This window comes from Chrysemys picta, chromosome 12 (assembly GCF_011386835.1).
Source record: "Chrysemys picta bellii isolate R12L10 chromosome 12, ASM1138683v2, whole genome shotgun sequence".
Classification (NCBI taxonomy): domain Eukaryota; kingdom Metazoa; phylum Chordata; order Testudines; family Emydidae; genus Chrysemys; species Chrysemys picta.
In genome coordinates this window covers 11,756,701-11,768,512 of record NC_088802.1, presented here as the reverse complement: position 1 = coordinate 11,768,512, position 11,812 = coordinate 11,756,701, and the positions used below count along the sequence as shown (strand labels likewise).

The 11,812-nt window shown below is 51.0% G+C and overlaps 1 protein-coding gene across 1 annotated transcript; it reads left to right on the top strand.

Annotated features, from left to right (window-relative positions):
• Positions 1 to 398: 398 nt before the first annotated feature.
• On the top strand, positions 399 to 11,511 carry LOC135974964 (zinc finger protein RFP-like). Its single transcript, XM_065564626.1, has 7 exons — positions 399 to 1,597; positions 3,012 to 3,107; positions 3,687 to 3,917; positions 4,060 to 4,082; positions 4,705 to 4,820; positions 7,072 to 7,152; positions 8,923 to 11,511. Exons 1-7 carry the CDS (start codon positions 1,181 to 1,183, stop codon positions 9,228 to 9,230), a joined length of 1,272 nt encoding a protein of 423 aa, XP_065420698.1. The 5' UTR covers positions 399 to 1,180; the 3' UTR covers positions 9,231 to 11,511.
• The last annotated feature ends 301 nt before the right edge of the window (positions 11,512 to 11,812 follow it).

The following is an 11,812-nucleotide window of genomic DNA, read 5'->3' as shown; positions in this document are numbered from 1 at the left end:
CCGGCTGCAGAGGATGGGCCGCTCCGTGGCTTGCAGGGGCGGGGACGAACTGAGGAGGAGATGTCTGTCCACTGCAGCCGGGGCAGGGCCGCACTACCGGCTCCCGCCTGGGGGGGTGACCGCTGCCTGCGGGACAGCAGCGGGGACACGCTCCCCACTTACTCAGCTCCCTGCCTCACCGCACCCTGCAGCAGAACAGGCTGGTTACCACCTCCCGGGGCGGTCAGGATCCAGTCCAGGACGCTGCTTGAGGTGGGGCCCAAGCGTTTTGCTGCCCCATACATTTTGCCACCCTAGGCACCTGCTTTTTTAGCTGGTGCCTAGAGCTGCCCCTGCTGGTGGGGGAGGCATTGGGTTATTGCCCTGGGGGAGCTGCTGGGGGAGGGAGGAGATTTACCTGCTCACAAACAATTTTAACAATTCTAAAGCTTCAACTTTTGGAATATCAGTGTCTAGTGTCATTAAATACACCTCTACCCCGATATAACGCTGTCCTTGGGACCCAAAAAATCTTACCGCGTTATAGGTGAAACCGTGTTATATTGAACTTGCTTCGATCCACTGGAGTGCGCAGCCCCGTCCCCCCGGAGCACTGCTTTACCGCATTATATCCAAATTCGTGTTATAGCCGGTGGCGTTATATCGAGGTAGCGGTGCAGTTCTGGTCTGACCAAAATATTGGCTGATCCCCCATAAATTCCCACAACCATGAAAATTTTAATTGGAATGAAATGCTTAAAACCCAGATTGTTGTGCAACTGTGAAAGTTTAAATCAATAAATATAAAAATTGCTTAAAATAAACATTGTCAAAATTATATACTATAAAAAAAATATTCTGCCAAGCCTGACTATTCCACCTTAAACACTCAGCTCCTGCAGGCTCATCCTCACAGGAGGATGCCTCAGTGACCCTCCACACCAGCACAGGGGCTGATTGCAGGCAAGGAGCTCCTTTGGGTTTTAATTACAAGCTAATTTCACTGAAAGTTTCCTGTCACAGGTGTGACTGTACATTTTTTCATTAAAGCCTCCAGGGGTGAAATTGGTTGGGTCATTCCTGCTCAGCAAACAACAGGAGTCAGTTTCAGGAAAGGAAACACCCCCTTGCTGCTGCAGGCGGGGCATAGTGTGAATTCAGGAAATTGAAACTAACCCTGTTCCACTGCCCAGAGGGAGCCATGGCTGCAGAGATCCCCGTGGAAAGTCTCCGTGAGGAAGCTACATGTCCCGTCTGTCTGGAGTATTTCACAGAACCTGTCACTCTGGAGTGTGGGCACAATTTCTGCCGAGCCTGCATCAGCCAGTGCTGGGAGGGATCCAATACAGCTGCTTCCTGCCCTCAGTGCAGAGAAACTGTGCAACAGAGAAATCTCAGGCCCAACAGGCAGCTGGCAAATGTCCTAGAAATCGCCAAGCGGCTGAGTTTACAAGCAGCAAAGGGAGCAGGAGGGGATGGGGTGTGTGGGGAACACCAGGAGGCTCTGAAACTGTTCTGTGAAGAGGATCAAACCCCCATCTGTGTGGTGTGCGACAGATCCCGGGCTCACCGCACTCACATGGTGGTTCCCATAGAGGAGGCTGCCCAGGAGTACAAGGTAGGGAATTGTTGTCAAATGTAATGCGTTAACTTTTGGGTTTTAATTACAGGCTAATTTCACTGAAAGTTGCCTGTCACGGGTGTGACTGATCACTCAGCTCTGTAAAGTCTTCATTGTAAGGGATATGCTGTAAGAAAATTAATGATCTGGCAGTGTGGCAACAGAGGCAAAATATCAAATCTTGAAAGCAGGATCTACACCCCCCCAGAAGCCCCGCTCACTCCATACCCCCCTTCCATTGCTTGCTCTCCCCCACACTCACTCACTTTCACCAGACTGGGTCGGGAGGTTGGGATTCAGGTGGGGGTGTGGGCTCTGGGCTGGGGCCGAGGGGTTTGCAGTCTGGGAGGGGGCTCTGGGCTGAGCCTGGGGCGGGGGGTTGGGGTGCAGGAGGGGGCTACGGGCTGGGGCAGAGTGTTGGGGTGCAGAAAAGGGTACTGGAGCTGACCGGTGCAAGTTTGACCTGTTCTGTTGTGTACGTGGGCAAGGACCAGCCAAAGTGGTTCCATTAGTCCCACCAGGCAGCCTTTTGAAATCTCCCACAATGCACTGCTTCTGGGATCTTTACCAGGGGGCATTGCCATGGAAAGGGTTTAGGACAACACTGGGGCAAACCCCAACCCGTTCTTTATACAAATCTGCATCATATCTAATTAGGGTGGTCACTGAGGCATCCCCAGAACATTGGACATACCCACGCCTGCCTGCATGGGCTCGTCCTCACCAGTATCAGTCACCCTGTGTTGGCCCACCACTGCTTTTTTCAGTGTGCCACCCACCTGCATCATTCTGTATGAAGGTGCCACCCCCACCGGTGTCCTCCTGTATCCTCAGTCGCCTCCTCTCCCTTTTGCAGCAGACAAAGCCACGTCCAGTGCTGGGTCCCTACCGGACAGGGATAGTGCTCCACAACACTGGGACTGCGCAGCTTCAAACCAGACATATGGCCTCCCGGCATCTCGTGGGGTTTGCCCCTGTGCTTAGACCAGCTAAGCCCAACCAGTGCAGTCCCTGGGGCTTCAGTGCTGAAATCCCAGCCCATATTGAAACCCTGGTGGCTTCTGGGATTTGTATCACTTTGTTTGTTAAACCTCCTACAAAACAGGGTTATTGATTCACCCCCATGTGACTTTGGTGCCCTGTTAGGCTCTGTACCACTAATCAGTTCACAAATATCGCTTGCTTATAATTGAGATCTCTAATTACTAAGAACACTGAACCGGAATTGGTAATGAGTCTGAATGTGACACACTCCCAGTCTCCATTAATGAGGTTTCATCTCCTTGGTGGTCCTGATGTCACAAAGTGATTAGAACCACAGTCATCTTGGGTTTTGGGTGGAAAAACACCAACTTCCAAGGACCTCTCAACTATCCAGATGAAACCTCCCATATCATTTCTGTTTCTTTAGGAAAGAATCCAGGCCCATTTGAAGACTCTGAGGGAAGAGAGAGAAAAGCTGCTGGGATTGAAAGCGACTGCAGAGGGGAAGAGCCGGGAGTATCTGGTAGGTGCCTGTTGTTATGAACCAGAAGGGACTGGCAGTGGGAGGTCTGTTTGCAGGCAGACTCCTGTGCGGGCCTTGGTGAACATAGGCTTATATGTGTGTTTCTCCACTGGATTTCTGAGTTTGATTCATGTGTAGACAAGCCCTAAGCTTCCCTTTCAATTGGTGAGTCTAGCCCTTGTGGCTTGCTCAAAAATCCTCCCCAAGTGAACTGAATGTCCCCGTGAAGTGCTCTCCACTGGTTCTAGACATTTTGTGCGTTTTTAAAACGTTTGTTTCTTTTAACTCCCCTGGTGTCTCTGTCAGTGTAGTGCTGAGTCCTGCCTCCTGCTGAATTTCCACAAACCATAAAGAACAATATGCTGACCATGACCGACAGAGAAACATCCCTTTCAGAGGGATATAGGGGCCAAAGGGGAAGGTGTGAGAGAATCCCCTGCCTACTACACACAGGTAGAATGAAATGTCAGAAATCTTAGTATTTTCAAAGAAAATCAGCCTCCTGCACACTCAGCTCTTCATGAAAGTACCCCGGGCTCCATCCATGTCCTGACCAGCCCTTGCTCTATTTTCATACAGAAACAAACACAAACCGAGAGGCAGAAGATTGTGACTGAATTTCAGCAACTGCGGCAGTTCCTGGAGGAACAAGAGCGACTCCTGCTGGCCCAGCTGGAGAAGCTGGATGAGGAGATTGTGAGGATCCAGAATGAAAATGACAGTAAATTCTCCGAGCAGGTTTCCCGTCTCAGTGAGCTGATCAGTGAGCTGGAGGGGAAGTGTCAGAAGCCAGTGAGTGAATTTCTGCAGGTGAGACTGAATGAAAAATATCAGCACTGGAGCATAGTAGCTGGGGCAGGGCCTTCCTCCCCCATATTTCCTAAATCCCTTCCCTGGCACCCCCTGTTTGTGTCAGATGGGACTGAGATTCTTTTCTCTCTCTCTCCTCTAGGATGTCAGAAGCACCTTGAGCAGGTACATGGCTCTCTCACTCCCCCTCACACTACACAACGCTGGGAAAGAGCTTGGGGGTGATGTTAGCACTGCATCTCCCCAGGGCTCTACAGCCAAATGTGTGGGGAAGGTCACATGTTGGATATAAATCTCTCTGATCAACTTCATCCTGAGGTCCTCACACTTGCACAGAAGACTCTGGAATTCTCCGTTCAGTGGGAAAGACTGACCTCAAGTATTTCCTAGAGATGTCACATCCCCGGGGGGACAGGCTGACTCAGGATTGTGGGGATGGAATATGGGCCTGTCACTGCTGGAGCCATGGTCACCATTCAGCCCACGCCAGCAGCCTGAAGGCTGTTTGGAACCTGTGTGGAATGAGCTGGGGAGAGGGGAGTTGGTGTCTCAGTCTAGTTCCTAGTGGTCAGATTTCTATAGCACTTCACCCAGGAACTTCCTGTCCCTCAGAGCAATGGTCCTTTGAGGGGGACATTTCATGGCCATGGCCTGTGTTGCACCTGTTCTGAGGCTGGGAGAAGTTGAGGAATTCTAACTCCAGGCCCATTAGAGCAGAAACTCACTAGCCAGAATTTATAATGAGTCACTAAATGAAATACAATCACGTGAAATTGTTTCTGTCTAGGTGTGAGAAGAGGAAGTTTGAGCAGCCAGAGGAGATTTCTCCTGAACTGGAAGAGCAAGTCAGCAATTTCTCCCAAAAAACTATTGTGCTATCGGAGACTCTGAGGAAGGTAAAAGGTACCTAAAATAGTTCTAGGAATGGTAATTGGGATGAGCCGCTGAGACTGTGGGAAGAGAATGGTGTTGGTCAATTGGGTCACACTTAGATGATGCTTCTATTTAATTGTTGGGTGAGAATGCCCTGCACTTGGGGTCCAAGACAATCAGATGGATTAAGTCAAACCTTTATTTCTACCAAAAGCCTGCCTTGCCATGACAATTACTGTAAAGTAAGAAATGTCTCAAAGACTTTAAGGCCAGAAGCGACTATCACACTCATCCAGTCTGACCTTCTGTACATTGCAGGCCACAGAATCTCACCCACCCACTCCTGCAATTGACCCCTAACCTCTGGCCGAGTTCCTGAAGTCCTCAAATCATGATTGAAAGACTTCAAGTGTAACAGGTTGAGCACTCACCGGTGCAGGACCTCCTGCTGGTCATCCTGGGAATTAGCTCTTCAGCTCCGAAGCACCCCCTGCTGGCTATTGTCTCTCCTACCTCAGGCCCCCTTGTACTTCCTGGACCCCGATGCCTCTTACTTTGAGGTTCTGCCCACAGCAGTACCCCCACACTCTGGGTCTCCCCTCCCGGGGAACCCCAACCCTGTATACCCACCTTGCCTCAGTAGCTACTGCCAGTCATCATCTAGCCCCATTTCTCTGGGGCAGCCTGCAGTCCACAATGTCCACTCATCATTGGCAAAGTCGTTGGACCTGCTGCCTTTCTATCCCAGCTGTCTCCCTGCAGCCCTAGTACCATCCCTGGCCCTTTGCAAGGCCTCAGATGTGGACTTGCCAGGCCAGAGCTCCCCAGCTCTGCCTGCCCTTCCCCAGCACTACTCTGTCTGAGGTACCCTGTGCTCCCAGGGCCAGCTGTGGCCTACTTGGGAGTGGACCCCGCTGTGGCTTCCTCCCCAATTAGCCGACCTCAGCTGCTTTTCACCTTTTAACTCCTTTTATCCCAGGTACAGGGTAACTGCCCCGCTACACAAGTTACAGAGAATCCACTATTGACACTAGTTTAAATCTGCCACTGACCCATGCCCCACGCTGCAGAGGAAGGCCGAAAAAAACCCAAAGGCTCTCTGTCCATCTGACGGGGGGGGAATTCCTTCCCCACACCAAATATGGTGGTCAGTTGAATACGGAGCATTTTGGCAACACGCAACAGCGAGACACGTGGCAAAGAACTCTCTATAGCTCAGAGCCCTCCCCGTCTACTGCCCCATCACCAGCCATGGGGCACATTTCTCACAGGCAGATCCAGCGCATCACTGAGCTCTGGTCCCATACGGCAGCTAGTCTGGGCCAAATGGGCTGTAGCAGGGAAGAAGAAAGCCCCTCCCCCACGGTGAGGGATCCCTCCAGCCCAGGCGCCTCTTGTGCCTCCTCCACAGCTGCAGGCAGAAGGCGTGTTCCTGAGAGGGCTGGGAATGGGGTGGGGGTGGTGAGGGTGGGTGGAAGAGGGAGGGGGTGAACGAGGGACGATGGACAGAGGGACGTGGGCAGTATAAAACTGGGCCTCTGACACTCTGCACACTGGGCAAGACGCACAGGGGACATTGTCATAGGGATGTAACTCTGGCTGGCTTCAGAACTTCCTCAGCCTGTGCCAAGGTCTGCACCGGCCCCTGCAGCCACTGAACAGCAGAGTCACAAATGGCCCCTCCCCTCTCTCCTTTCGCTGGTACAGGGGTGAATCGGGCCCATTGAGCCAACCTTCCCCCGCCTCAATTTCCACATTTATAAAATGGTTTTATTATTATTTCTATTTCTGCCTATGGAGGACGAGGCCCCGTCGTGCTGCTCTCTGTAGAGAGGCTGAGTAAACAAACCCAACAGCTCACAATTAGAGCCAGGATTTCACAAACTCTCAACATCCCGTTAGTGTCAAAGGGACCAAAGTGGGTAAAGTTACTTTTATGCCAAAGTGTTTGTACGATCTGGATCTAGGTTACGACAAAAGGCCGTAAGTGAACAAGACAAACCAACCAGAGTCTGAAAGGTAGAAGGGGATGATGATGGAAAAGTAAATCTTTCTTACAAAGTGTCTATACTGGGATGGTTTTGAGGCTGCAAGGATGCTGGCTGTAGTGCTGGGAGATGTACAAATCAGAGAGGAAAGAGACGGTTTTAGATCTCTTTATATTAAATAAATGAGTGTGTTTCTGTGCCTCTGTCATAATTATAAAACAGTTTCAGAGTGGGGACGCTGTTATAAATATGAAAGTCTGAAATCTCACCTCTCTTCTCCTTTCTCCCTCCAGACACTCTGCTGTCCGAATTGAAGAGAAAAATCATTTTTCTTTCAATTGAAGGGGGTGAATCATTTGGAGCACACAGACAGGGTGAGTTTGTGGGTGAAAATCTCTTTAAATTATGAGAAAACATCTTCATGAGATCGTAGCTAAAGTTACCAACCAAACTGACAGCGACCATGACACTCATAGTCCTAAAATAACACATTAAATGGTAAGGAGATCCAAGGGCCGATGTTCCCCTCCCCTCCCCCCCCCCACACACTTTCAAAAGTGGGATGACTAGGACACTTTTCAACATGGGCATAGTTTGGGGGGAGAGGGCCATGTTGCCCATAAACTGCAAGTCTTGGGCAGATGTGGAGCATCGCAGGTAGTATCTGTGCTCTTAGAGCAGGGAAGCTGAGCAGCTTCTTTCTGTGTAGTGCAGCCTGTGCCCGTGGCACCAACCTCTCCCTGGTGCTGGCCTCCCTCAGTGGCTCCACCCCTGCTCCGCTTTCCCTGAGGCCCTGCCCCCTGGCCAGGTCAGAAGCAAGAACCGGGACACCAGCCAGGGAGCCCAGAGTGCACTAGGGAGCCCTGGCACACCCCAGGGAGCGGGGACATGGGCCGGGGGCTGCTCTCAGAACCCCAGACTTATGTCCAGGGCAAGTGGAGTGTCAGGGGGTCTTCATAGTGGGCAAGTCTCCCATCCTGGCCAGGGGGCAGGGCCTCGCTCAGGGCCACGGAGGGGGCGGGGCCACACAAAGAGTCCTGACACCACCCTTAGTGCTCAGTTCATGCCCATTCTGAAGAACAGAAACACTCTTAACTGATCAGAGGGGTAGCCGTGTTAGTCTGAATCTGTAAAAAGCAACAGAGGGTCCTGTGGCACCTTTAAGACTAACAGAAGTGGGCATTCAACCACGAAAGCTTATGCTCTGATACTTCTGTTAGTCTTAAAGGTGCCACAGGACCCTCTGTTACTCTTAACTGAGTTGAACCCGAACAGAGCTCTGTGCCACATCCCTCTGCTTCACCCGGTGCAGGGGGTCTCCCCTTCACTCTTCTCCAACATCCTGCGTTTCCTTTGGGCAGGGCAGGACTCTTCCATTGGAGCTGCCCACTGCTTCCTGGATTGGGGAGATGCTCTTCCTGTGATGCCGGCAGCTCCTCCCTTCTCTCTGGGCTGGGGATGGGGCTACCCCACCCAATGCAACCTCCCGCTCTCTGGTCTTAAGCAGCTCTTCCCCAATGCTGCACCTTCCTCTCTGTTCCCTGGCCTGGGAGTGGAGGCTGCATTTGGGGAGGGAGCTTCCCTCGGGAGCGGGGCGGTTAAAGCTGGTATATGCATGCTTCTTCTGCTCCCTCCTCGATAAAAGCTTCTAGCACCTTCTCGGCTGTGTCTCTGCCACTATGAATGGGGCAGGACCAGGAGCAGGATCTGGGAGCTGCTGAAGCCTCTGTGATAAATGAAGCAAAGAGTCCTGTGGCACATTATAGACTAACACGTATTGGAGTGTGAGGTTTTGTGGGTGAATACCCACTTCTTCGGATGCATGTGGGTATTCACCCACAAAAGCTCATGCTCCAATACATCTGTTGGTCTATAATATGCCACAGGACTCTTTGCTGCTTTTACAGATCCAGACTAACACGGCTACCCCTTTGATACTGTGATAAATGAGAAACTAATGAAGTGGGACCCATTACAAAGACTGAGGAGCTGCAGTGACATCTCTGCTCAGTCTACCAGAGGCAGCTCCCTGGGATCCAGGCCTGTCCCAGCCAGAACAGGGCTGCTGGGGAGTGTGAGAAATGGTCCCAGCCTCCCCCGGGGCCGAGCTCTGCCCCTAACGCTCTGATTCTCTTTCTCCCCAGTGAATGTGACTCTGGATCCAGACACGGCTCATCCCAAACTCGTCCTGTCTGAGGATCGGAAAAGTGTGAGATGTGGAGACACACGGCAGCGACTGCCCAACAACCCTGAGAGATTTGACTCTTGGGCCTGTGTGCTGGACTGTGAGGGATTCACCTCAGGGAGACATTGCTGGGAGGTAGAGGTGGGGGGTGGGCGATACTGGGCTGTGGGGGTGGCCAGAGAGTCTGTGGGGAGGAAGGGATGGATCAGCCGCAGCCCTGAGGGGGGATCTGGGCTGTGGGGTGGGGGGATCGGTTCCAGGCTCTAACCTCCCCTGAAACCCCCCTGTCCCTGAGCCGGGCCCCCAGCAGGATCCGGGTTTGTCTGGACTGTGACCGGGGGCAGGTGACATTTATCGATGCTGGTGACGAGGCCCCGATCTTCACTTTCCCGCCGGGCTCCGTCCCTGGGGAGAGAATCCGACCCTGGCTCTGGGTGTGGAGATCCCGGCTCAGACTGCGTCCCTGAGACACGCAGCAGAGAGGGGAACAGGAAATCAGCCTCTCTAGCCTCATGGACCCCAGTCTCTATGATCTTGGAGGTCTCCTATCAACCGAGCCCCTGGCTCCTCATCTCTATGATCCCTGGAAGCTCCTCCCTCTCCCGCTCTTCAGCCCCAGGGATGGGAGGGGGAAGGAGAAGGGAGAACAACCCCTGGGGCTGTAGGAGGGGCAGAGGGTCCCTGAGGGGCAGAGATGGGGGCTGGGCAGGGGAAGAACTAATAGCTGGGCAGGGGACAGGCAGAGGTGTGGGTGGCGAGGAGACCGTATGAATCAGTCAGGTTTGGGAAGGTGGTGGCGAAGCAACAGCAGCAACAGCGTTTTGTACAGATCTGAAACAACAAGGAGTAATTGTGGCACCTTAGAGACTAACAAATGTATTTGGGCATAAGCTTTCATGGGCTAAAGCTCACTTCATCAGATGCGTCGAATGGAACATATATTTCGACCTTTAAAGTCTGTTACTGAGTGTCCACGGAGGTTGAAGTGTTCTCCGACTGGTTTTGGAATGCTATAATTCTTGATGTCAGATTTGTGTCCATTTATTCTTTTGCGTAGAGACTGTCCGGTTTGTCCAATGTACATGGCAGAGGGGCATTGCTGGCACATGATGGCATATATCACATTGGTAGATGTGCAGGTGAATGAGCCCCTGATGGAGTAGCTGATGTGGATAGGTCCTATGATGGTGTCCCTAGAATAGATATGTGGACAGAGATGGCAATGGGGTTTGTTGCAGGGATAGGTTCCTGGGTTAGTGTTTTTGTCATGTGATGTGTGCTTGCTGGTGAGTATTTGCCTCAGGTTGGGGGGGCTGTCTGTAAGCGAGGACTGGCCTGTCTCCCAAGGTCAGTGAGAGTGAGGGATCATCCTTCAGGATAGGCTGTAGATCTTTGAAGATGCACGGGAGAGGTTTTAATTGGGGGCTGAAAGTGACAGCTAGTGGCTGTAGACTGCATTTGCTCCACTCCCTCAGACAGAGACAAACACCCGTTGCCAACTCTGTCCACATATCTATTCAAGGGACACCATCATAGGACCTAACCACATTATCGACTCCATCAGGGGCTAATTCACCTGCATATCTACCAGGTACATTGGCCAAACAAGACAGTCTCTAAGCAAAAGTGGCAATTTTTCAACAAAAATCTTCAAAAACAGACCCCAATGAGAAACTGCAGAACTGGAATTAATTTGCAAACTGGACATCATCAAATTAGGCCTCAATAAAGACTGGGAATGGATGGCTCACTACAAGAACAAAAAAAAAAACTAATTTCCCCATGCTAATTTGCCCCTACTGTGACTCACACCTTCTTGTTAACTGTTTGAAATGAGCCACCCTGATTACCACTAAAAAATTGTTTTTTCATCCTGTTGATAAAAGCCCACTTTAATTGATTTGTCTCAGCCTCCCACTGGGTAAGACAACTCCAATCTTTTCATGTAATGTTATAGATATATCTTCCTACTGTATTTTCCACTCCACATATCTGATGAAGTGGTTTTAGCCCACGAAAGCTTATGCCCAAAAAATTTGTTAGTCACTAAGGTGCCACAAGGACTCCTTGTTGTTTTTGCTGATACAGACTAACACGGCTACCACTCTGAAACCTTGTACAGATCTGTGTCCTTCGATCTCATTGGGATCTCCCAGCCCGGGATCAGCAAGAGGGGAAGGGATAAAATCAGGGAAAGAAGAGAGCAGCCAAGGGGGATGATCTGTGACAGGGAGGAGAGACACAGGAAAATAAACAGGGATGGAAAGTGAGGGCTAGAACAATAATGAATAGATAAGGAAAGTATGAAAGGAAAGGGAACGTGAGTGGGACGGAGAAATTCATTACATGTTACTGAAAGTGAGACTATAACTCATGAATTCCTGATATTGATTCCAAGGCATTGGTGCTATTGTAGTGCCATAAAGAAAACTGTTCTCAGTAGCTGAGGAATCTCCTTCCCATACACTGCGGTTATTAAAGCTCCTTCTCTGCTCCTTTTACTTTTCTGCTTTCCACCTACTTACTGTAAATAAAACATTACAAATAATTCTTGTTTCTTCCACTTTAATATTCCAGCTGCAGTTGTTGTGGGCAGTGTCATGGGATTTGCTTCCCAACCTGGTTGTGTCCCCCCAGCCCCACAGGGAATACCGTGCCCAGGAGGAGAGTTTGGGTTTTACTGTGCTGTGTCACGATCCAGCCTTTGCTCTTTCTCTGAACTGTACACAGCCATGTCAATCAGGAATTGCTCAGCTGTGCTCTGCGGAGAGGTGACTGGTTGCACAGGGGGCAATCCATGAAGGGACTCAAGTGTTGCAATGCTGAGCATCACAGTGAGTATTTTTTAG